At 41.3% G+C, this 26,971-nt stretch overlaps 2 protein-coding genes across 4 annotated transcripts in view; one reads left to right on the top strand and one right to left on the bottom strand.

Annotated features, from left to right (window-relative positions):
• GALNT12 (polypeptide N-acetylgalactosaminyltransferase 12) overlaps positions 1-12,539 on the bottom strand; it is a 49,829-nt gene extending 37,290 nt beyond the window's left edge. Inside the window, exon 1 of the mRNA XM_068936291.1 lies at positions 12,062-12,539. Within this exon, the coding sequence (XP_068792392.1) occupies positions 12,062-12,435 (374 nt within the window). The 5' untranslated portion in view covers positions 12,436-12,539. The remainder of the gene's footprint in view (positions 1-12,061) is intronic.
• Positions 12,540-18,703: 6,164 nt separating this feature from the next.
• Positions 18,704-26,971, top strand: part of ANKS6 (ankyrin repeat and sterile alpha motif domain containing 6) — a 38,946-nt gene continuing 30,678 nt past the window's right edge. For 2 of the 3 annotated variants that reach the window (XM_068936288.1, XM_068936289.1), the window contains exons 1-3: positions 18,704-19,087; positions 21,499-22,001; positions 25,935-25,979. In XM_068936288.1, coding sequence (XP_068792389.1) covers positions 18,741-19,087; positions 21,499-22,001; positions 25,935-25,979 — 895 coding nt within the window. In that variant the 5' untranslated portion in view covers positions 18,704-18,740. Of the gene's footprint in view, positions 19,088-21,248; positions 21,380-21,498; positions 22,002-25,934; positions 25,980-26,971 lie in introns of those variants that run through there. The other variant, XM_009676747.2, reaches the window with a different exon arrangement.

Below are 26,971 nucleotides of genomic sequence, written 5' to 3'. Positions count from 1 at the left end.
CAGACAGTCATAAAAACACATGGTTCTGGCTCTGAGAAGAGCCAGCAGGTTTGTAAACCTTTGGATTAAACTCCAGAATGTATTTCCTAAAAAACCAGATATATGCAGTTCCCTAAACGAACATAAGGAAGACGAGAAACTTCCAGACGAGCCAAAAGTGTACACTGTGAATTAAAGACTCTCCTATCTAAAACAGTTTACAAATAATGATAGTATTTATTACCTTGCCCTCTCCTTTTCTTAAAGCAGTCTGTATTAGCAGTTTTTTTATGTACCCACAGAAATGGTTTAGAGATTTCTGACTGCCTAGCTTACTGCTTGGGAGATCCAGGGCTTAAGGGGCAGAGGGATATACATTAGTTTCTGTATAATGCTGGATAACAGCAGGTACCAAAGCAGGTAAGACATCCCTCCTATGAAAAGAGGATATCAACAAGTCCTCTCCAGCTATCGGGAGCTGAAGAGGGAAACCACAAGTTGACCAGAAGAGCGTACGTGATGGCAAATTCCGTTAGTTCAGTCTAGGAGCAAAGAAATTCTTCAAAACACCCAGCAAATGACTTTAAAAGAAAATGTTTTGGTTACCTGTTGCATACTGAGTATGTATTTACTGACCATTTAATGCTGCTGTATTAGTAACAAAAAAGACTTCTCATAGTTTTCTTCAGCAATTAGGCAATATTTCTTAAGATACAGGATATAGCTAGAAAAATGAAGTGTGACTCTGAATAAAGAATATTCCTAAAATAAGAATTCATATGAGGGAAAAAAAAGAATTTGGAGTACTTTTGTAATAAATATTTTAAAATGAGGAATCAATGAGGAAAAATGACATTTGGGCAAAGGGGGGAACATGCAATCGCCAAAATATGCCTCACAGATCAGAGAGTTCCTCTCAAACCTTAAATGAATGTTACACAAATACATTGTTACACAATGTATGCATGTATATATATTTATATGTATGTATGTACACACACACACACACACACACACACACACAGATATAGACACACACTAATACCATGAAGTACAAAAATGTCCATCCCTCTAGGCTTTGACACATCCTGAGGTAAATCATGGCATTCATGCAAGGAACTGCCTCAGACCAATGGAGAATGACAGAAGTGATTTATTTTGCCAAATGTTCATGCATTAACACATGAAAAAGCAGTGACATTTTAATTAGCATTTTTAAACAGAGTAACACAGTACGAATTCAGCTGTTTGGAATATGTATTTATTTTAGTCTATTGAAAAAAATTATGCTCAATATTGCCAAGATAACACTATTCTTATGTATCGCTGTCACTTGTACAGGTATTTTCAGTTCGTTTCTTGAGGGAAGCATTTCTTGATGGAATTTTAGGAAAACAAAGCGAAGAAGAAATAATTTAATAGGAGAAAACCTCCAGGACAGCTTTCTCTGGAAAATATATCAAAAAGATTCACGGAATGATAATGTCGTAGGCCATTATTTAAAAAGGGAAAGGAAATCCAAAAGGTCTAAAGAGGCTTATAAACCTAATTATAGATGAAAGACTTTCGTGGATTTGCCAGAAATTTACATGCTGGAGATAGGAAACATAATCTGGCACAGAATGAGGCAATCCCTGCACTGTTTCTGATTCACTGCACATTACTGCCTCCTTCACTGAGCATTACTCACATTGCAGAGAATTGTCAGCCTCTTCTGGAACATACTAGAGTACATATTTCCTCAGTTTCTTAAGAAAGAGGCCAAAACTAAAAAAAGGCACTTTATCGAGTGCAGCTATGTTTCAGTTCAATTGTGGAACGCAGCGCAGCATGTAAATGAAGAGAATTGACTCGCCACGGCCAAGCCTGTCTCACTATCTGCTGCAGCAAGAAAATACCTCCCACTCTACATATAAAAAACAGAGCACAAATATAAACTTATAGAATACATTATGCTCACCTTTTGGAAAAACTAATTGTCATGTGTGCACCAACTAAAATTTTGAAACCTTTATAAAGAAAAAAAGAAAAAAAAAGAAGTTATTCTGATAATACAAAGATGTGCATGTTCACCTTGGAAATTATTTCCAAGACACATATTCTTTACTAGATTACGGCAAAATCACAACTGTCAGCAGGTCTCAAATACTGTTGCTAAAACTAAGACATATTTTTCCTCATCTTTTTGTATTGAAAGAAATTTCAAAGAGCTTTACTCAATCTTAAAAAAAATAATCCCCGCTTACAAACCTAAAGCATTTAAACCTTGGGAAAGTAATAGCCTTAGAAAATTATAAAAGGGAATAAATCTTTAAAATGGAAATGTGTAGAAGCGCTGAATTTTAATAATAAAAGCCAAATATATGAACACTAAGCATTAACATTTAGTAAGAAATATAAGCTTAAAAAAACCCACTACAAATATGAAACCTAATTCAAAGTGTAGCGGTCATAACTCAGCTTTTTCATTTCCCACCTTCCAGGTACAATAGCAGTATCTTAGCAAAACATGTATTCTGTATTCACCTTTGCAAACTTCCAGATGTATTTATTTTCGTTCTCCCTGTGTCACCCAAATACCCAAGCTCCTACCGAGTGAATCTTTTCACTTCTACTTTGGGTTATTCAGAAAAAACAAAGGCATATCAGTTACAACATGTCATTAAAATGACAGGGAGGATATAAACTGGTGATAGTAATCTAAAAATATGTTTTTGCCGATATTCAGAATGTATATGTATATTGCCTACATTGTAAGCTACTTTAAACTTCTAACTAAGGTGGTCTTTAATGCTACCTTCAAGATGCCTAACATAGCCCTCTCCCAGGATAGGGGATCAGCTTAGGGTAGGACAAGACTAATTGCATCCCACGTTAGCCGTATAAAAGCTAGGTATCTACTTTCAGATAATCATCTACACTCTGTATGTTCATAAAGGCAAATTCAGATGGAGGTCCACTTCACCCTCCTCAAGACATTTATGTAGGATAGGCAAATAGACCGTGGTAGGCTCACATCTCCCTTGTCTATAGGAAACCAGATGCTTCACTTCCTCATGGCTAACGTTAAGTGAGAGGAACCTACCTACTCTTGGTTCCTAGTCTTGGTCCTCTGACACACCATCTTGAACCTAGTTATCGTAACTATCAAATGGTTCACAAAAACATAACGTAGACATAAGGACATGACAGCCGGTTTTGAGGGGTTGCCAATCACTGTGACATGTCCAAGCATGCAAAATAAGTGAGAAAGCACTGGTATTCCAAGTTCGATACATTCCTTCATTGCTATAATTTTCTTCTTTAACTACAGCAACTTGACTTCACTTGCTTATATTTATAAATCGTAGTTTACATATATATACACATATATATGTATGTATATATATGTAAAATAAAAGTTATGCATAAGTTTTAAGAAGGACTTGGATTCCGATGCAAAGCACTGAAGTGGGTAATGCTAAGCAATGGGGCAATACCTTCTCAGCCACTGCTCTCCCATGGCTCCTGGTCTTGTAGCCCCAGTACAAAACGCACAGGCAGAGTCCTTGCACATGGCAGAGCTGCAGCCAGAGAAAAGGCAGCTGGGACTGACCCCAAAACTTCCCAGGGAGTGGCTGGATCCACGGTCCTGGCCTAGCAGCAGCCTACTTCTGCATCTTCCTTGCTTCCCTTCAAACCCTCTTGTTCACAGCAGATGGATGTCCCAGGAATTCTCCTGCTGAACCACAGAGAGCCCAAAGGCATTGTTCGTGGCTTAAAAAACGGATACAATAGCAAGTAAATATCAAAACACAATGGTTTTATCAATTTATAATAAAGCAAACATCTAAGTTTTTAAAATTCTACTTGAATTCAGCCATGACTCTTTAAATCCCTAGACAGGGAGAGAGAGGTAAGAACACTAACGTATGCCTTCTTGTCAGTGAACACAAATTTAAAGATGTGTTCACCGTGTACTGTCTTTCCCAGATCTTTTTGTTACAGCATCTACTCCCACATTTGACTTCATAAAACGAAAAACCAAAATGATACATGCAAAGGTATATCACCATACTCATCAAAATTCTTGAGGGGTTTTGGCTTTATGTTTTTCCACTGCATTTGTAAATTACAGTCTAACTGAGATTAGAAGGCTGACAAGTTTAATAATTTAACCTTGGAATTTACTACACTAAAATTTTGTGTTAGCAACTTTTACAGTAGGTTATCCACTAGAAACTAGAGATATCAATCAAGAAATGCCTAAACAAAATTATAAGCACTATTTTGAAGAATATTTGTGTCAATGAAATCACTCGGTTTATTTCATTGTAAGAAGCTGTTTTTCTCTTAGAGAGGTGTATCTGTACACAGGGGGAGAGAGAGCATGAATGTGCATACACCAGTTAAAGCACACTGCAGTTAATTAAGAATGGTTGCTGACATACTTTTATGCAAGACTTTCATCACAACTGCAAAAATGATATGGCAAGAGAAAATAGCTTTGTAATCTCTAAATATTATGTTCTATACGCCCACTTCTTCGCATTTTAAGAAAAATTATGAAATATTCTGTGAGTTTTCAAAAGAATTGTTAAGAATACATCTGTTCATAAACTCTTTAATATCTTGTAGAGGCACGTTTCACTTTTAAAAATTATGTTTTTTAACATTTTTAATGAAAAAAGGGTGCGTTGTGAAAATCAAGATGCTACACTTATTCTCAGCATTCCATAAAAACACAACTATTCTAGACTGCTGAATTTTTTTTCAATTACTATTTTGAATGCCCCAAACACAGGCAGGTTCAAGATTCTGTAGCTATTCTCAAGAAGTTCAAAACAGGACGCGTTATTGCTATATGTGCATGAGTGTGATTTATGTGATTGCTATACGTGCTGTTGTTATATGTACATCACCATAGCATCACCTACAAACAGTATGAGAAGAGTGCTTTAGGCTGTATTTCAAGCAGCCTGTTGGGAATCAGGCTTTCTGCTTTTGCTCGCAGTGAGCAAAATTGACTCAAAAAACCAATTTTTCCCCCTAATTTGAATAGTTAAGACACTGAATTAAACATTGGATGCTACTTTAGCAAAAGGTGCATTCAAGTGTGGCATTTTGTGGGCAATAAGTAAATAGGGCTGATTCGGACCAGTTGCAACAGCCACAGGTGTTTGAACCTCATTTTACGTTCTTCATTCCCCACCCCGCAAACTGCAGAGGTGGTGATGTGAACTTGAGGGTCTGCCAGGCCTCTTTATCCAAGAGAAAATAGCTCCTTGTCCTCCATGAAAAGCCACGGCAGAGGACAAAGCTGGGCTAGCATATTCTTTCCCCCTTGTACCTTTCCCTCCCACTCTCAGCAGCAGCTTAGGGTTCAGGAGGCTCATCCACAAGCATCCCAATCTCAGCAACGTGACACGGGTCACATCACTGGTTCCTGAGCCAAAACGCAGTTATCGAGGCTGCACTGGCTACCCTGGGCTGAATTTGCTAGCTGAACAGCTCTTCTTCGCTTCTACCTGGGAAAGAGCAACCTAAGGATAAAATCCAGTTGAGAGCCAAAAGCTACACAGCCCTATTACATCAAAAACCAGGATATATAAATCAGACATTTTCAATGAAATTAAAGAACATGATAAAGCAGATCGTTCCTAACTCTTCCAAACATCACCCAACTTTTCATGCTAACCATTTATATTTTCGCATATAAAAGTAACTTGAAATAACTGTCAGTACATCCTGTATAGAAAAAGACTTATCTGACCTCGGAATGCAATGACTATGCCAGCTTTTGCACACCTACTTATCCCACATGTATTCATACACTACAGAAACCAGTGCTGATGTTTATGCAAGGCGGGTCCTCATCTGATTAGCACAGCGGAGAACAGCAAGGCGCTGTAATTGCCCAATAGCCAAATTACTTGCAGTAAGGCTGAACGTTGTGAGCAGTATTTTTGCTAGTTAGAGACACACTGGCCCACAGCTTCTCACCAGCCGTTGCCCTCTACCCTAGCAGGAAGCTACTGCTAGCCCCGATTCTGGACATGCAGGTGAGAAGGCACATCTGCATGTGTCCATGGGAAATAAAATAAGTTGCTTTTTTATTTTATTTTACTAAATTTGAAAAAGAGGCATCATTTGCTCAATGTGTGTCTTCTATAGAACCTTATGATTTCATATACCTACATACTATTTTTTTTTTTTGAAGGGAGTAGTTTGAGCCAGGACAAGAAAAATATTTTGCAAAGTAATACAATAACTGAAGGAAATTATTGTAACCATCGCCAGTAATAGGGTGTGGACGCATAGGGTCCTTAGAGACAATCATGTACAGTAAAAGCACTGTTTAAAAAAAGGAAATGAAAATAAATCAGAATTTGTGTTTTATTAGCAGGGATTTGGGAATCATGTCAGGTTAAAAACGAAACCAACCAAAACCAAACATTCATCTTTAAAGGCCAGAGGAAGCTGAAGCGCTCTACAAGGCCTTAAAGAAAAACCGTCCAAAATAGCTTCTTTCAATGATATAAGCTCTTCCAAAGAATGTTTGAGGGTTAAACAATGTGTAATGACAAAGAATGACATTTTCACAGGGGACAGGAAACAACGTATCAAAAATGGTAAAATATCCTCAAAGCATCAAAGCAATTGTGGAAGGACTGCTAAATTCTGTCCTGCCAACAAACCCAAGCCTGCTTATAAAAATAATAATGCTGCAAAGGTATTAATCCTCCACTTAACTATATGAGGAAGGAACAAGACACAGACTGTTTTGCAGGTCCAAAGCCTGTTTATAACAGCAGAGCGATCTAGCACTAACAATAAAGTAATGAATAGAAGGTACTATTCATGATTGATGCCGTTACTACTAATCAATGTCCCTCAAAAATCCAGAAAACAAGCAAAAAAAAAAAAAAGGCAGCCACAGCATTATGAAGACATGAAAAGCATACAGCAGTGTTTTATACAAAATATTTGCTCATAAAGAGAAAAGAAAAAGGATATATCTTTTGCACTCCAAACAAATGCAAGAAGTGGGAATACCTACATCAGGCTATGCTGTGGGAATAGATAATCAGTTTTGCATTTACAGAGGAAGAACACACTGACAAGTTTTTACAAACTTCTGCAGACAAGCACTTCAGAGAGTTTGCATTTACTATACAGATGGTTAAAAAGTCACTTCAGGTAATTCAGATAAAAAAGGAGCTTATCAGTGCAGTCAGCCTCATAGTCCTGGAGAGGAAACACAAGGCTGCCATGCCATTTCTGGTAACATTACATCAGGTTACAACTTTACACTGCTTACCAGGGCGTTTTGCACACCAAAATGGGATGCTGTGATTTTTGGAGCACAAAACGGAGCAGAATCTTGTTGGGAGAATTATTCCGGGAATTTCCTAACAAAATACAACCAGATGAGCATATTGTACTCTTTTATGTTTGCCATGTGGAAAAAACAAAACAAAACAAAATATGGCATCAAGGAAGGCTACAAGGGAATCCCACTCAAACCCGCGAACAGATGGAAAAACATTCTCGCAAGTTGAAAAGATCTTAGTACAAGATTATCGCTCTAACCTCAAAGACAACATCTCAAAATAGAATCTGATACTACAGGCATAAGTGACAATCGTGACAGAGGAATAGAATATATATTTATATATATATATAAAATTAAACAAGATCTCTCTCTAAAATATAGAAAATTATATAGAATTAAATAAGCTCTAAAACTTCTTCTCCAGCTACTAATTACTATGCAGAGTATGCATAATTTTTTCAGGTTTTTTGTGGCTATTCAAAACAATTTGATAGATAAGGAAAGACAGAAAAGACTAACCGATCCGTTCACTTAGGAGCAGTGAAATGAGATCCAAGGCCTGATTCAGGCTTCTACTATGAAAGACAGCATAAAATGATGAGTACATTGAAAATACTGAGTTGGTATAAAGGTGCCTGTTCCTGCCTTGTACTTTTTCTAACAAGAGACGGCCAAAAGGTTGGTGTGATTTTATAGAAATCATCCCTGAAATAAATGCACAATGCACTCCTCTTGTGAGAAGTACAGCCCCCCAAAATGGTAGAAAGTCTAAAAGCAGGTACAATGCTTGGGAGCAGGATTTTTCTTCCAGTTTGGTAATGGAGATATACAAATCTGTCCATGATTGACACTAAGTTTCTGTTTGTGATGAAATACAGCATCATCAGTTGTTGACTTGAAGTCGTGACAGTTACAAAAAAGAGTAGCTGTTTGAAGAAAATCATAAAAGTCATCATATTCTCCAACTCTCTTTTTCAACAGAACAGGATCAGGAATAACATGGTTGCATGTTTAAAAAAGGACTAAAGGATTTCTGAACATTTATATCTCTAGGAATATATTACTAGGAGAAACATCTGAAATTGAAGAAGCCTTATAATAAAGTAAATGACATCCATATAGGCTTCACAGTCAAATGTAGTGAACACATTATTAATGACACATTATTTTGGGAATTAGGTTCTGTTAGACTATTATTCTCTTCTCCCGCATTATTACCAGTAGACAACAGTAGACACTCCCATATCCTTCTTCTAGTTGTATTAGTGAAAAACTATTGCCACCTTCCTGGTTTGATGAGCAGATCAAGGTTTTAAAATATGTAGCAGTGGGAAAAATTTTGTCATCAGTTCTGATAAAGCAATATCTTATATCCATAAGCAGGTCACTGATGAATGTGCGAGAACACTGAGGTCAAGAGGAGCAGTGGGGCAGCAGGGTGTTTGGGTGTTGGCTATCTTTCTCTCTTTTTCCTTTCCTCCTCCTATTTTCCTGCGATCTAAAATTGCAAGCCTCAGCTCCACACACACACAGAATAACATGCTGAATCAGACCAAAATCCCATAGTCCAGTATGCTGTCGCCAAGCACAGTATCTGTTATTATCTGATGAATCCTTGATGTGAATTTTATAGTAGATGCACTTCCTTATACTTTACAGTAAGTGGATTTTTGGAAGAAGGAAGGGAAGGAATTTGTTCCATCTGCTTCAGGCATCAAATAGGTATTGCAGTGCCTCAGCAAGAGCGAATTAAAAGACTCCCAGTGGTTACTAGTGGTTGCCTGGGAAGGGATATCAAAATAGGGAAAGATGTACATATAGTCCCCCCCAGCAGTCAACCCTCTTCTCCAGCAATATTTAGTTCAAGAACTCCCCGAGCCCGAGGTGGTTCCCCACCCTGTGTTTTGCCCCTGTCAAAGGATTCATCTGCCATTAACCCATTCAGTTTCCCTGAAGCCTACACAAACTTTGAATCCTTAGAAAGTCCTGCCTCAAATACTTCTACAACTTAACCACACTTTATAAGAAGAACCTATCCTGATGTTGGTTTTGAACGTGCAAAGCAATAGTTTCATTTGATTCCCCAGAACTTCTCTCTTAGGCGAGAGGAAAACAGTTGAGCCCTCTTCAACATTTCCATGCTTCTCATGATTTTACAGGGTTTGACCACATACGCCCTTGGTGGCCTGTGTGTCCTTCAGGCAGAAGAGCAGTAACTTACAGTCCTTTCTTTATGGAAGTCATACCATAAGCTGAACAGCACTAGGTCAACACAAATTTCTGTGGAACTTCACAAGTGACCCTTCTCCACTGTAAAATAACAACTGCTTCCTGGCTTTTAACCAGTTATTTAAAAACGCAAGGAATTTCCACCTTATTTCACAGCTGCTTCATCAAAAGCCTTTGGAAATCCTAACAGACTACATCTTCCTTATCCATATATCTGTTATCGCCTTCAAAGAACTCCAACAGGTTTGTGACACATGACATCCTTGACAAAAGCCAGGTTGACTCTTTCTCAGTAGATTACACCTATCTACATGTTCACTGCCTTACTACCACTTCTAAACAGCTTGCCTGGAACAGACCTGAAGCTTAGTTCTCTGGTTCTCCATTTAAAGCTGATACACTTGTCATCTTCTCGTCTTCAGGTGCCGAAGTGGTTTCATGGCTCACATCTAAAAATTTAACCTTTGCATCCCATTACTGTTTGCTTCCTACCGTCGTAGTCTCTCCTTTCTCCCTAATGTGTGTGAGGGACCATGAACGCTCAGGTGCTACCAACCTTAGAATAAAGATTCTAAATCATGTTTTCCTAGACTTGACATACAGCCTCTCATCTTAAACTGAAGTCCGAAATAACATATTTTCTATCGGTACAGGCTTGTTGACACCTTTTCCAGTAGTTTTTTGACTTATGTATCTCACATGATCTTCCTTTGTCAGAGAGGCAGTAATAATGTTATTGCAAAACTGTCTCTGGGGAGCTTTCTTACACTTCCTCTGTGAGCTGGACAGATGCTGTATATTTCTGCCACAATTGAGATTTAACTGGGTGGAAAGGCACAAAGCACTTCAGTGTATCAGCAGATACTAGAGCAGCACAATGCAATCCTATCTTTAGAAAGCAATTAGCTCCGAGATTATACTTACTCTTTCACTGATGCTTTGCAATCCTTCTGGTTTGGATAGATTTTGTCATTTCAACATTTGCTGAAGCATCCAAATATTCAAATCAGAAAAGGATGTGTCATTGTAAGAAGATCCATCTGCCCACTTACATTAATTTATTCTCAAGAATCTCTCTTCCCCCCCCCCCCCATGACATCCCCTGCTCCACAAACCATGATCTTCCTTTTCCTCCAGCATCCTGTCTGAGAGAAATGGCAGGAGTCCAAAGAATTCATTCAAATAATTTAAAATCTTCCTACAGAAATGCAACAAGAATAGTCCTTTCAGCCTATGGTGCACGGACTGCTTCTAAGGAGAGAGTAAAAACTAACTGAGAAAAACAAGCCTATTGTCAGGTTTAAATTTACTATAAAAAGACCCTGCACTTACACTGCAAATTTTTAAGAGTTCTCATAGGATTCATGTTTTAGATTCAGCACCTATACACAGAATTGGGTGAACTACTGGACAAGTCAAACTGGAGTGAAGTGAACATATGGCAGAGATAGAGCCTTGCTTTTTCCACAGTTCTCTGCTACCATACAAACCTGTTGCAGTAAAATGAACAACTAGCTGAAGCTAAGCCCAAGTGAAACAGAGGGAAGGACTTTGAGGAGTTCATAGTAGCCATGGCACTCTCCCGTTTGGCTGGAGACACATACCCATAATTGGTCAACTCTATTAGTTTAGACTTTTCTTCTCACCAGCTGGCTGTTCAGTCCACTCTGAGAGGAGTGACTGAACAAAGCAGAGTACTTCTTGCATTAGGCCAGAACTGGTCGTAGAGTCAGACCTGCTGCACAGCACAGCCTCCAGGACTCCTGTGACCGCTGCCTGCCTGTACTAGAACCATCTCATCCACTAGCATTTAATCCTTATTTAAAAATTGCTGATGCCAGCATTCTTGGTCAATTGTCCCAGCAGCGGATTATCCAGAAACAGGTGAAGCCCCAATTTAGAAGAAGGCTATGCACCTCTGGGGGCATTATGTGAAAGCAGTACACTCTTGGTAAATATGTATCTGAATACTCTTGCTGTCAAAACAAGCTGCTCTATACAGTGTAGCAGAAGATGTTTTACTCCAAGTACGTTACTCCAAGTACGTTTACTCCAAGTACTCCAAAGCTGACGTTTAGGAGGCCAAAAAAAAAAAGCTGGAGGTGATTTGAAAAGTATACTGCCTAAATCGCCCTAAACAGCGATCAGTGCAGGGGACAGCAGCAGGAGAAGCACGGCAGGATGCCACGACTCATACAGGCCGAAACGCTGGTGGTGCTAGCGGAGGCAACCAGCCTCTCACGGCTACACCCCCCCCCCCCCACCATCCGCGTATTTACTCGTCTGCCCTTTAGAGGGGCAGAAGCCAGATGAAATGACGCAGGTCTGACTCCGTGAGCAAATACTGGGATCGTAAAGGTGGCGGGCGGGAGGGCGCCGCTGCCGTGGGGCCGGGCCGGGCCAGGCCGGCCGCGCTGCAGCGCGCAGCAGCGAGCGCGGGGCGCGGCGCCGCCCCAGGCGGCGGCACTTGCCGCGGCAGGTGGGAGCGGCCTCGGCGGGCGCGGGCGCGGGCGCGGGCGGGCTCGGCGCGGTACTCACAGCGGGTGCCAGCGCTCGGGCAGGCGGCGGTGCAGCGAGATGCGGTCGCTCAGGTAGATGTTGATCTGGTGGCGGCGGATGCTCTCCTCCTGGCGGCGCAGCTCGGCCGGGCTCAGCTCCAGGCGCACGGCGCGGCCCAGCTCGCCCAGCGCCCCCGGCTCCGCGGCGGGCTTCTCGTACACGGGCCTCCGCAGCTGCGCCGCGTCGGCGGGCGGCGGCGCGGCGGCGCGGGCGGCGGCGCGGGGTGGGGGGCCGTGCCGCCACGCCAGGAAGCCCACAGCCGCCAGCAGCCCCAGGGCCATCAGCGCGCCCCCGCCGCGGGGGCCGCGGCTCCGCTTGCCCCAGCACACGCCGCGCCCCACGCGGCCGCCCATCCCCGCAGACCCGCACCCGGAGAGGCGCGCCCCGGGCCAACTTCGCAAAGTTTTCCCGGACCTGCACAAGGCGCTCAACTGAGCCGGCGCCACCCCCCTCCAGGAAGCGCGCCCGGCTCTGCCGCCGGCTCCTCCCTCGCTCCCTCCGGCCCGGCCCGGGCCACCCCGCGCCGCCCGGCAGCCCCCCCGCGGGGCGGCGGCGCAGCCCTGCCGGCACCGGCCCGGTGCGGGCGGCCGCGAGGGCTCCGGCGCTGCAGGCAGCGAGTCCCCAGCGGCGCCGGCTGCAGCAGTTCCGCTGCTGCTAGAGCAGCGCGCCCTCTCAAAATAAACAGAAAATGAGTCCAGAAGCCAGGGCATTTATGACAAGCTCCTGTTGCATTGAAGAAAAGTGTTCTTGGTTGCAAAAAAAAAAAAAAAAAGGTGACCTCGTAGTTAGAAATACAAAAGACAAATAAGACCCCCCAGTTTGTTAGCAGGATAACGGACGGCCCATTTCATGACTTGATAGAATTGGGGCAGGGGAGGAACAAAACTGGCATTTAATCTAAACTTGACTCTGGTCGTTCCCAGACAGAGAACGTCCCAGGTGGTGCTCACCAGCATTGCCGAGCGATGAATGCCAACACCTTTGATGCTAAAGAAGTGGAAAAAATCTGGTCATTACCAGACAGGGCCATACTGTACAGATTACAATGGGGAATGACAGCTATGAGTTATTTCTGACTTTCCCTAGCTTAGGCCCAAGCCTAGATACTAATAAAAATTACACATGACAGCTAACACAGAGGCAGTCAACTGCTGTGGAGGCCTTGCTCTGAAGAGAAGGATGCTGAATAATAATGAGCGATTGTGTTGCTGGCAAGCTAGCATGTATCAAGTACTTTAAGTGGATTTGGACATAAGTGTGTGTGCGTGCGTGCACGTGTACATATATAATTTAATTATCTCTTATTCATCTATACAGTTATCTAGCATGGATAACTGTGTATAAACATAAAACTGAATTTGGAAGTATATTTAAAAGCCAGAATAACTGAAGCATAATACTAAGGATGTATGTTTGTGTAAATATGCTTGGCAGCCAACTAGTAAATACTAATATGCTAGACATTAGAACATACATTCTGTATAAAGGAAGATAGGCGTAGCAAGCTTTGGACCTGGATAGTTAGTGGCACTGGTAATTGTATGTCCAGTGATTATGTTGTCTTGCTGCTTGCCATTCTTTCTGCACAAAGGAAGCCCAAACAACATTGTTGATACTGAGTTTATAGCTAGGGAACCCTAGTTGCTGGCTAGTGGAGGGGGAAACCTTTAAGATAAAGCCAACATTTCTGGTATATGCTGCTGATTTAGGTTAAGTTGTCTGGAACAAGCAGTCCTGAGTTTTCCCCTTTGTGTTGGGTTGCAAACTAGTTAGACTAGGACAAAAGAAGCAGTAAGCAAATGAGGCCCTTTTGGAGTGAGTCAAAGAAAAAAGGAGCTGCCCATGGACTCCCAAAAGAAATGAATGGGGGAGATTCAGAACAGGTTCAGAGCAAAATTAAGAACAGTGAAAAAGAAAACAGGACAGTTCTGATGCAGAGTTAATTTTAAGTATTAGAACAGTATAGAAGGAAATCAAGAATATAATCACATAATTAAAATGGTTCAGAGAGAGACAATGTGAAGCTGGGAACAAAGGAACTTAAATAATACCCATGTGAAAAGACTGAAGGAGGCACTCTGCAGTCAGCAATAGTCTGTTCTGGGCAACAGAAAGTACCAAATAACGTGTTTCAGAATAATGTTTCTAGTTTTAATAATAAGCAAGACCTATGTACTCTTGAAAAAAAACAAAAATCAGAGGAACATGTGGACAAATATATTGCAGACAGGTAGAAAATCTCCTCAGGGATAAAAAAGAAGATTCAGATGAAGTATACTCAGCGATATACCTTTGGACCCACCGGTCATTGTTCGTAGTCACTTGAAATGGGCATAAAATAGCATTGCCTTGCAAAGCAACAGCCTTGGCTACTTATTCTCTCCTTTGTTAGCACAAGTATGCTTGTATTTTTACAATATGATTATTCATCCTGCTGTTCTACTGGTGCCCAGGATTGTGTTTGTGTTCAAGGTGTGGTTATTTGCAGCAGCTGCAAACGTGGACAAGACATGAAAGGGATAAGGTCCTCAGCGCGCCTGTGTGACTCTGTCTTGCAGGGCGGCCTTTGGGTGTAGAGGGAACTTGGGTGCACGGCGAGTAGGCAGAGACAGAGCACATCAGGCATTTAGAGGAGAGGAAGAGCAGTGGGTACACAGGCCTAAAAATAAAATGGCATAAAAACACAGACTTGACAAGTGAGATAGAAGCTGTCAGCTATTTCAGGGGTCTTGTATCAGTCTGAAGAATACTGGGTAATTCTGATAGGGGCAAGTCAGTGCAAACTGACTGTATTCAGCAGACTATACCTGCACAGTACCTAACCTGTACTATTTGCAGATCTATATAATGCATATATGTACATATATGCACATAAGTATACACACACACACACACACACACAAAATACCTTGCTCAGAGGATCATATGCAAGCTACGACAGCTTAAAGATAGTAAGGAAGTACATGCCAAAGGCATAGAAATACTTGTTATACGTATGTATTGTTGCATATATATAAATGTTCTCTTTAGCTAAATCGCAAGCATGTACTGCAGATATTAGAATAAATATCGCACATAAAGAAAGCTATGACTAGCAAACTTAGTTGTCAGAAACTGTTAAAACAGAACTGCAGCTCTGTGCACATGTTCCAGAACGGACTGTTCAAGGCCTATGATATTTGAAATGTGACCCATTTTTCATACATTCTTGTGTGGACATGGGAAATTGAAATGCAGAAATAGCTTTTGAAAGTTTCAGCAAAATTATGGCATATTCAGAAAGACTTTTGTAAATGAAAGAATTTTATCACAAAGTTATAGCAGATGTTTACAGTAGACAAAATGGAGACCTGTTATTTATGCCATGATTACAAGTCTGAACTAGGAACTGAAGGGGATATTAAGTGGTAGAATTAATCTTAGTCATCCCCCACTATAGGCACTCACTACCATTCTTTTTAGTCATTTTCTCAAAGTTATTTCTATTTCTATGCCTGAAAAGACCACAGTTAACAAATATGAGTCTGATGATACTGGACAAGTATCTGCTTTTCTCTGATTGTGTTTCTAATATGTGTGTCTCTTTTGTTTTCATTTGAGAGATACACAAGATCCTTTATACAGAGCACATGTTAAGAATTTCAATTTTCTTTTTCTCAGAAGTATGACATTCTTGTGATTCACATCAGTAAGGTTTTAGAGTAGAAAATATGCCTTTTACTCCTTGAATAGCCATATAAATATGGCATCGTATTTGTGGATTTGAGATGCCATCATTTCCCCAAACTTTCATAATGAAGATTATGACTGAGTCAGGTATCTCTAGTTTTACGGATTTCTCTAGGAACAGATGTTCTGGCTACTTGCATTTGTCCCTTTCTGAAGCTTTTGATTAGGATTGTAATTCTACAGTCTTTTATATTATGAAACCCTGAATTATTATATGAAGTAGAAATTTTCTCCTGTTTGATGGTATGAGGATACGTCCATTTGCATGATATCCTATTTAGTACTGTAGGAACAACAGAATTTTTTGTCTTATTGTTTGGCCAGTTTATAGTTCTACATGGGCAGTGGCCCATTCACCATGTTATACTTCCTTTACAAGTTGCACAGGCACATTACATGCCCTAATGGTTTCCTAGGCTTTGTTTTGCAAGTGATGAATTCCATCTCTTGTAGGAAGATGGCTCTAGGTTTATCTCTTTTCTCTCACCCGGTAGTATGAATAGCTTTAACAGAGCTTATAGTGGCCCATTTATCTCCCCACTAGGGTTTTGATATCACTTTCAGTGGAGACTTTTGTCAGAATAAATTTCACAAATTTTGGCCTTAGATGTTTGGTCTTGCTTTATCTGTACTGCTTCCTTGGTGTGCTTGTTCTGTTCCTTGCACTTTTTTTTCTGTCTCCTTTAGTCTAAAGTGATTTTTTTCGTTCACTTCCTTTCTGTCATTTTAAATGATACCCATGTTTACCCTAGTGCAATCCAACATTGACTTATCCAAATTAGTATATTGGTAACTTGAAGCCATTTCTCATGAAAACAAATGTGTTTTTCACTGGCTGTGCACAAATGAAGATGCAGTGGACCTTCCAAAGGACATAGTCTGCACTTGAGAACCTTGAGGTTTTTTTCTCCTGTCTTCTTGTTCTTCTAAGAACTCCCTATTTTTGTAACCTAATAACTAGTTGAAAGACTTAGGTTGTTTGCTGTGAAGTCAAATCCTATATTTCCCATTGGGTACTGAAACCCTATAAGAATAGCCTTTGATTCATTTCATAAGAGATTTGATTATTTTTGCCCTCTCAGTGGTATTTTCGTTCTCTATCGGTGGTAGAAGTCACTGAGTGATCATACCTGTATAAACAAATGCCTAGGACTGAAGGCAGCAATGAGCATGAGATGACAACAGCAGCATTTAGCATAAATAATTTCCTCTCTCATTTTTGTAAACCCCAACAAATATTTTTATTACTTCTTAATGAGTCCCTTAAAATAAAAGTTGCATCTTTTGCTATAAGGTTCCTTATTAAATGCATATCTTTGTCTGTAGTTTCAATCCATTAGTAGATTTTGATAGCATAATCATCAGCTACGTAACATAGATCTGTATGATCAACATGTGCAATAGCTTATCTCAAAGATAAACTGGAGTGAGCCTGTCACTAATTAGACGATAGCGAAAGCATGCACTTTGATACGATAAGCATGATGCAGTTTTCTTGAATCCTGAATGATGTATTCCATTAAGTACTCTTTCCATTCCATTCATTCAAGCTCTGAAATCTCACATGAAAGCAATTGTACTGTCCGGTTTTTAGTCATAATGGCACACTCCTCACACTGCAGTAACCTAAGAATGGCTGTTGTGGGCTAGGCCGAGTCTACTCAGCCAAGTACCTTGCCTCAGATGATGGCCAGTATAACCATCTTCAAGCTTAAGGAAGATATTTTCCGGGATATATATAATGGAGGAAGTATGACTATTATTCAGCATCTCTAGGAACTTGTCATATTCTTTCTGTAATGATAAATTTGCAAAGAGGTAAGTCATTTTTTTATTTGCTGTGAGGATCTACTTCTGTCCTTCTCCAGAGAACTGGTACGAGCTGCCACAAACACGGCCAGTGCTCTTATTTATAGAGGCCTTCTCTGAGTGTGTTTTGTTGGGCCCTTTGCCATGAAGATCTTGCAGTCCAGATTTGCAAGTGGATCAGAGGAAGAAAGCCACATACAATGGAAGATACGGGAGGCGCTCTCTAAAACCAGCGGCTTTAAATGGCTTAATTTTAGTGGCATTTGATGGTTTCACTCCCCTGCCCATAATCCCTTCTAGTCCTCCCTTCCCCAAACCCTCCGGCATTGGTCCATTACAGTAAGTAACATGCTATTGAGATGATGCAGAGATTTTAACAGTGATTTGCCAGGACTTACAGGAACACAAATACAGTATTCTAAAATGATTGGTCACCTGCACTCAGACAGTTATTACATTGGTGCTCTTCTCACTGTGGCCGTTATAAATCCATATAATGTGGAAAAGATTCCGGTTTTGGAAAAGATTCAGGTTATCTATGAGGCTGAAGCTAGATAGAAGACACTTGGATTTTAAGGTGGTGGGGGCCAACCACTGCCACAGCCCTGCAAGTCATCTGAGTCTTACACTCAAACTCTTTAAACTGAAAGAACAGCAGATTGGCGATGTCTGGGGGAAAAAATATTCTTGTTGGAGAATCACTTGGCTGCAAATTCTATATTTCAGTGAAGGGTTTGAGTTGAAGCAAAAAAGAAGTAGGAAGGTGTAAGCAAAGGCTGAGGGAGAACATAACCAGAATGGGACTGGCTTGGAAAGACTGAGCTAAATTGCAGAAGTCGTGCTACAAAGTGTGGGGGGAGGGGGGGAAAGGCTATGTTGGGTGAGAGTGAACGAGCTGTATAATGAAGACTTGCTGTGATGGCTGGGGAAAAAAAAAACACGTTAGGGGGAAAAGACGCGTCTCCCGGGCTGGGAACGAGTAACGGCAGCACGAAGCCGAGCCCGGCCCCCTCCGCCACCTCCTCCGGCCGGGGCGGCTCCTCCTCCCCGCTGCGCCCCGCCCCGCGGCCGCGGAGCCGCTGACCCGGGCCGGGCCGGGCCGGGCCGCTCGGCGCTGCCCATGGGGGAGTGCGGGGTGCCCGCGCCGGTGCAGCTCCTCCTCCGCGCCTGCGAGCAGGGCGACTGCGAGGCCGCCCAGCGCCTGCTGGGGCTGCCCGGCGGCGGCGCCGAGGCGGCGGGCGGCGCCGAGGCGGCGGCGGCGGCGGAGCCCCGCGGCGAGGGGGCGACGGCGCCCGCCGCCTCCGCTCTGCCCGTGCCCGTGGACGGCACCGACGAGGCCGGCAACACGGGGCTGCAGTTCGCGGCGGCCGGCGGCCACGAGCAGCTAGTGCGGTTCCTGCTGCGGAAAGGGGCCTCAGTGCAGAGCCGCAACCACTACGGCTGGAGCCCGCTCATGCAGGCCGCCAGGTAGGGGCCGGGGCCGGGGCCGGGGCCGCCGCCGGGCGGGCGGGCGGGCGGCGTCGCTTGCCCAGCCAGGGAGCAGGCTACGTCCGCCCAGCCGTCCTCCCGGCCGGCCCGCCGCGGCCCCCGCCGCCGGGCGGCAGCGCCCACCCCGCGGGGCCGCGGGTTCGCTCCCGCCCTGCCCGCCGCGGCGCCAGGGCTGGGGCCGCGGGGCTGCCGGGCGAGGCCCTGGGGGAGGCGCCTGGGGGCAGCGCCCGTGCGTGCCGGACGAGCGAAATGCCACGTCGTAAAGCCTGGTTAATGTATCCGTGTTCCAAGGGTGGGTATTACGGCAGATGTGAATAGTCACCTGTTTCCTTTCCGGGAGATGACTCTGAGAATGGATTGTCAAGCGTAAATTTTTTTTTTTCCCCCCTTCCTCTTTCTATAGGCGCCTGGGTTAAGGTAGCGTTTAAAGGTGTGGTAATTAAAGCTGTAGGCGAGTTTCGTTAATTCATGAGTAAAATTAGTGCGGAATCGCTGCTTCCCAAGTTTTTGAAGGTAACTTGGGCATGAAAACATTATGCCTCTCTTTCAATTAGATGGAAATAAAATACATGCATGACTTTAATTTTCTGGGTTTTTTTTTTAAATCTACCTGTTGAGTAACCATCTCAGATTTAAAATGTAATGAGGAAAATGGAAACACTTATTTTCACTTGACTTTTCCATATTTTCCTAAATGGCTCATTGGAGAATATGGAAAATCATTTCTTAAAACTTTAAGGACAAAGCTGGATATTTTTCTTCATCTATCACGATAGTTTTGGTATTGCTTGCTACTGAGTTACAGAAGGTTCCAGTATTGTGAATGCGTGCATTAGTGCTTATCTTTACTTGCACGAATAGTGGATTATCATGCATGTTTTGCAAGATTAGGGACAGTATTTCCCTATAATAATTGAATGCTTGAATGAGAGGAGAAATGTTTTTTGTGTTTCATAATAGATTAGAATACTTGGAAGAAAAAACTTTGTTTGAGAGTGAACGTTCTCCTTTCAATTAAAGCCCATAGAAAGTTCCCAAAGAATGAGTCATACAGCTAGTTTTCCAGTAAGAACAAGGAAGACAACATTCAACAGTTTTGTTATTTTATGAAGGTTTTTTTTTTTTTTTAAAAAGGAAGGATAAAAGTTACAGAAACATTATTAGATTTTTTTTTTGCCTTAATGAAAGCCTTACATAGTCTCTAAAAACAATAAATGCAAATCACCATAACTCTCTAATTGTTTAAAAAAAAAAAAAGAAGAAGAAAATACAAAGTCCTTTCAAACATAGGTTTCGAACTATATACACGTTTAATTTTCTGGCTGTATTTAGTCCTGTTGAACAGCATACGTGCATAACATTAACCACATGCACAGTAGTTGCAGGATGTATGGTGGCGACAGGCTCAACATTAATCTACATGAATAGACCTAAGGACTAGACAGTCCCTGGAAGGTTCCTTCTGCAACTGTTTATTTTCTTTTGTCTGCTGTTAGTGGTTAGTAGCCTTCTGTAGGGATTCCTCAAGTAACATTTGTTTTGCTGCAGTATAGAAGAGTTGCTTTCTGAATCCAAGCTTGATTGCATTAAACACCGCACGAGCATATAGTAACGCATGGTATCTGCATCAAGAAGCACAAAATATATCTTATATATGTATTACGTTTATAAAAACATGATATTTCTCCGCAGTTGAGGAGGGGTAAAGGGTTTCCATTTTCTCACCGTTAGCTAGCTGGTTATGTGTGTGGCTTGCATGATTGGCTGTAGCTTACTGACAAATTACTAGAGCTTCTGATAGTCAAGTGGTACTGAGGCTGGCTTAATGGTGAAACTGGAAAGGAAGGGATGGTGCAAATATGAAGACTGTCTAACCATCTCATGAAGTGGCCTGATTTTTTTTTTTTTCTTCAGCACTGATTGGTTGACGTTTTTATTCCACTTATTCACCGTATGCAAACAAGCTGACTTTGATTCCTGACTGTGACACAGGCCTAGAATTGAGAGGATGAAGAGTTTATGGAATTTATGCTTTTGATATCCTCCTGCAGTTAAAAATGAGGCTAGCGCGTTGCTGCTTTGGCCGGGACATCCTCTTAAAGCAGTGCCTAGACTATGGGCGTGGTCGCCTACCTTGGCAAAGCAGTGCAGGAAGGCACAGGCTTCAGCTGTTGATCACTCCCCTCCAGTGAAGGTGACCACTGTCTCATGTAGTGGTGTGTACATGTAATAGCTCGCTCCTTTCCGTTGACTAGTCAAGGAGCCAATTTGGTAAGCAGGTTTTCCATGTTGTCAGAGTATGTCAGTTTTCTGAGAGAAGCTTCTACTACCTAAGGAGTTCATTATCTTCTCTTCCTTATCTCTTTCTTTCTTTCTTTCTTTTTCTCAAGATTTGGACATATAAGCGTGGCTCACATCCTTCTGGAGAATGGCGCTGATCTCAATGCACAGAACAAGTTAGGAGCCAGCGTACTCACAATGGCCTCCAGAGGTGGCCACGTCAGCATGGTGAAGTTGTTGCTGGAATCTGGAGCGTTCGTAGACAACTACGACCATTTTAGTACAAGCTTACTGAGCAGCAGCAGCAGAGAGGACCTACCAGATATCACTCCGCTAATGGCAGCTGCCCAGCATGGACATGAGGCAGTGGTGCATCTGTTACTAGACTGGGGAGCTGACTGTAATTACACTGTGAAGACCATGGGCTGGAGTCCTTTAATGCTGGCAGCTGTTAGTGGAAAAGTGAGCTTGGCCCAGCAGCTCATGGACAAAGGTGCCAATCCTGATCATCTGAACGTACTACATAAAACGCCTTTTGAAATCTCTGTTGGCTTCAAACACAAAGACATGAAGGACTACCTGGAATCTCTAACAACAATCAGACCCCAGACAGGTACAGTGTGTTAACTTTTTTGTTTTGCTTTCCTGAAGTCTTGATTATATATTTGCAAATTGAAGGGGTCGTTTTTTTAATGAACGTTATGTTCTTTAAACATATAATTAAGAGCCTTTGAACTAGGAGATCAACGTTGGTGTAGAAACACCTACCTTGGGTAGGGCAGGCATACCCGACTTCACAGATTTCCTCCATGGTGGCGTGATGGAATTCCTGTTCTGCAGTGAAGTTTGTGCTTGAAACATTTTAAAACGTTTTCTTTACTGTTTATTTTTTTATCTTTAACATGTATGAGACAGATGCTTATTTAGGAAGGAATTAAAAAGGCCTACTTGACATGGCACTGAAGAAAGGATGTCAAAAACTAGAAAGGATGTCAAAGAAAGGATATCATAAACTCAAAACGTACCAGATATAAAATCTAGAAAGCCTACTTTACAGTGAAAGACTGAAGAATTGCAGTCTATGTAGTTCTATAGCGAGGTGGTTATGAGATGCAATTAATAAAATGTCTACATAAGCACAAAAAATCCAATAATGAAGGACCTCTTTACCTGCCAAAGAAAAAATCTTTCTAATGTTAACCTTACAAAATGGGATGGGAAATATGTTTTGCAGTGGAACTAAGATCTGGAGTGAGTTAGCAGAGGTGTAGAATCTCCAGCAGTTGAAATGTCACAATTCAAGATTAAACGTCTTTGTAAAACTTCTGATCAATGAATTAACCTCAGGATTTCATAGAATGCATAAGGAACCTGTTCCTCCCAAACACGCATGCGTGCATACAAACACACATACCTTGTGCTCGTGTGTATACCAAACTAGATTAAAAGCACGTTACTTCAGTGCAAATCTCAAGTAAAATGAAGTTAAGAAATGCTGCTTTTATGATTGCTTTAATTCTGCCCCATAATGCATGCATTATGTGCACTGAATGAGATGAGAGCAGATGAAGAAACGTTCTGTGATTGTGTGATTAAAGAATCTGTGGCAGTAGGGTAGCTGTAGCCATGGTAGTTTGAGGGTATAAGAAGTACAAGATTTTACAGAGAGAGGTAATATCTCATGAGATGATTTCAAGGTTTAGAAAGATGCAAGCAAACTTTGACTACAAATTTTTTTCATTCAGTCTAAAATAGTATATCCAGTACTGCACTCTAAATGATGATTATTCTGTATAGAATAGAATAATATGTTGCAAGTTGTTATTAATAATTTTCTAATTATTTTTACTCTATTTTGAGTACTTGAATTACTAAGCAAGTTCGTACTCTGATAGTTTTCTGCATGTAATTTCCTAGGATTTGTATTAAAGAGAAAGGTTACAACTGCTCACTGTTATCTGTCAGTTTGAAATGCTGATGAATTTAGTTTCTTAAAAATTCTCAGTGGATAAATAAAATAAAAAGTATGAATATAAAAAGATGAATGCAAATTTGTACTGGATATATCTCCCAGATATCTTTCCAAATTAGCTTAGCTTTTATTTTTAGCAAGTTTTATAAAAATGTTATTAATGTCTTATGCCAATTCCATTGAAGTATCATGGATTTGCTGCTTTTTCCTTCTCCAGAAGTTTGGAGCCAACAGAAATGTGTTAAATCTGCTTCTAAAGTGAGACATTTTGCTTTGGTCATTAGAACATCAATAAATCATTTCGAAGTTTGAGACCTTATTCTGTATGTGGCTATTTGGGGACGCATTTCAAGATATTTGTGCTTTATAATGTAGACAGATGATGGGATGTGTTTAAGAAGAGGGTTTGGAAAAGCTGCAGGAGAGGATAGGCATCTAGATTTTTCCTCATTGGAGTACTTGCTTTAAAACCGAAGTATGTGGCTAGCCCTAAAAAGAACATCTGCCAGGTGCTACAACTTGGCCGCGGTGGCTGAAAGCCTGCAGAGTAAATTAGTCCCCCCCATCCCTTTCTGCTGCTTTGCCCAAATAGACTTACTTAAAGCTTACGTAATTATCTCTGTATTACACTGCAGCCTGGACATAGCCACGGTCCCAATACAGCCATGTTTCTCTTGGTTAAAGCTTGTAAATTTTAATTAAATTTGGTGTCATTCTTGCAGGTCAAGCTTCCATTATACTTTAAGAAAAAAGAACAGAAATCTAACACTTCTTTCTGCTTCAGAGAAGATTTTAACTTAACCTATTCCACACCAACGTGTGACCAAGTGGGAGCTCAGACTCTCATACAGCCAAGCCACCAGACAGAACTGGTGAACTGCGCAGACGCTTGTCCACGACCAGTCTCTGACAATAGACATGAGTTAGTTGCAGTATAGAGAAAAAATCTTCCATAATCATCCAATGCAGCTTAAACTGTCAGAGAAGGCTGTTTAACCTGCAGCAGGAAGCTCTGCATTAAAAGCAGATGTGTATTCTTGTCATCTCTGCTGAGGGGTATTTTCCATCAGCAGAAACTTAGTAATTAACTGGGGCAGGGAGGGATTAAAAAATGTTAACCTCCATGGATATTTCCACGGTGGTGTTTGACTGTAGCTTTGATCTTCTGCGAACACCAGAGTATATGGGGGGGGGGGGAGGAGAGGGGGCGGGAAATGTTCTCTCAATCAGATGTAAGGCAGCAGAAAAGGAACTTGTCTTCTGATCCATTGCTGTAGGGAATTGCATCCCAAACACAAGGGGCTTTCATTGCAGGACTGTTTTCAGTAACAAAAATGTGAACTACCCTGTTGTTCCCTGTGTCCTGTCCCTGTCCTTGCTTTGGGTTACGCGGTCTGTATAACCCTGTCTTTCAGCATCTCATCATGGTCTCCTGCTCCCAGAGGCTGCCTCTTGTTCAGGCTTTTAATAAGCCAAATACAAAGAGTCCAGGCCTTTCCTAAACTTGGGTTTTGAAATCCGTTGCCCAACAAACAGTGGGCTCATACAGTTTTTTTCTGTAAGAACCGTTTTTTAACTGGGAACAAACATAGGACCCGTAGCTCCAGTTCCCAGCCTTAAAATATCTTAAGAGCTTCTCATCATTTTTCAGGCTTGCCAGCAATTGCAAATGACTTCCTCTGAAGTCAAGCTGTGAACATTAACCTTTTCTGCATTCTCATAAAAATGGCAGATTCAGACTGAGGAGGTCTCTCTACATCTCCTCGTTTTCTTTAAAACTCTGTTGACACTACAGAATCAATGGGGTAAAAAATGCTTTAGGACGCAGGACGATGAATTTTTCTGACTTGAGTCAGAAAAGGAAGGAGCAAAATAACTCATGGTTTTTTCCTTATCCTACGTTGTGCCAGTGGTTTCAAAGCGCTTTGAAAGTCAGTAAGAAGTAAGATCTTTCACTCAAAATATTTTAACTTTGTAATAATTACTGTTCTTATGTTGAGGATGAAGAACTGGGAGCTGAAGGATCTATGTTAATGCACAAGTAGCAAACAAGCTGTGTGGTTAAATCACCAATATTTTTGTGAAGGTCACAAATTAATCTGGCAAAACTCAAAGGGGGGGCAGGAAGGAGCATCTTGTAAAATTCCTTTTGAGTCACTTTTCAAAACAGTCCTTTACTTGCTGAATGTTTATGCCTATACAGAGGATTACATGATTCCACAGAACTTCACTGTAGCTCTTTAAGTAATATTTTAGTCTCTCAGTTTTGAAACTCAGAAGTTTCCAAATACCGTTTCCTGTTACAGGATGGACACTGAAAAGCAGAAACCTTTACTGATAATGTATTATATTTCGTAAAGTTAACTGTGCACAGAAAGCTATACAGGTGAGCCATTTCTCCCATAGGTAACGTAAAGGTTATGTTGTACTTTCTTTCTTCCTGACTCCATATGTCCACACAAATCTTTTATAGTAATTATATATAGAATTTGTTTACGTTTTTTGCTATACGAATTTTACTAGAAATTTTTGGTTTTGTAGCAGTTGTTAATAAAACTATTTATGTCTTTCCAGATACAGAAAAGAGGCAACCTGATGTCTTTCATGCTTTGAAATTGGGTAAGTACTGACAGGATTTTTCCACGTCTGGTTCTTGCAACTGCAGGGCATGCCTTTTTGCTAAAATGGGAAACTGAGACAATGTGTTCTGTTTTTATATGTTACTTTGTTTTTTTTCTTATTTTTCTTTTAATTTAAAAATAGAATTATTTCTGTAGTCTGAGTTTACAGCTTGTGGTTGTGTCCTTCATGCCAAAATGATGTGATTTAGTAGTTCCAGTTATTCTAAGTCCATGCTTGCTTTAAAAAGCTCTTTTCTTCCTGATAAACTTGAAGCATGAAAACAAAAGCACTAATTGGTGCAAAAATATGTTGGCTTCTACTCCATACGAGCGTTGTAATTGCTCTTTAAAGCTATTTCAAGAAAAGAGTAAAGATCTTGCCTGTGTTCTCATGAGTAACAGTTACTTTTCATGAGCACGCACAAAATCTGTTCTTTGGGAAATGGAAAGAGCCGGTTCATCCTGTTGATTTCAGTTTGATCCAGACACTGATGGGTTGCGCTCTTGGTGGATGGCAAAGTGTTTTCTGGTTACCTGTTTTCCTGAATCTCTCAGCATAGGAAAAAGTGCTGAGATGATAGATTTGACCTGAGTCTTGCCACCTGATGGCATAGAATTGGGAAATAGGACTCTTCCCTTTCTGCTGAAGTTCCTCATATATCACAGGTTAGAAAACTCTGCACTATTTGTGGCCTCTCTGACAGGGTAGAGAGGTTTGAACCTTATCTGGTTTCTGTTCTTATATTTGCTGTTTTGCCATGCAAATATATTCTCAGCTATTATAACACCTGCAGCCTACTATTGCCTATCCTAGCTGTATGGACAGTCAGGAAAACTGACTGTCATTCAGCAATAAAAAAGTTGGTTCTTAAATATATTTTTTTCAAACATTGAAAGATACTGTTCTCATGTGAGAATAAATTTCATGTTCAACGAACTCCTGAGTTCACTGAGACCTATGAGACTTATGAGAATCTCTCAGAGGGTATC

The sequence above is a fragment of the Struthio camelus genome, chromosome 2 (genome assembly GCF_040807025.1).
Source record: "Struthio camelus isolate bStrCam1 chromosome 2, bStrCam1.hap1, whole genome shotgun sequence".
NCBI lineage: Eukaryota > Metazoa > Chordata > Aves > Struthioniformes > Struthionidae > Struthio > Struthio camelus.
Note: the sequence above shows the minus strand (reverse complement) of the source record. Positions and strands in the feature narration are given on the sequence as shown.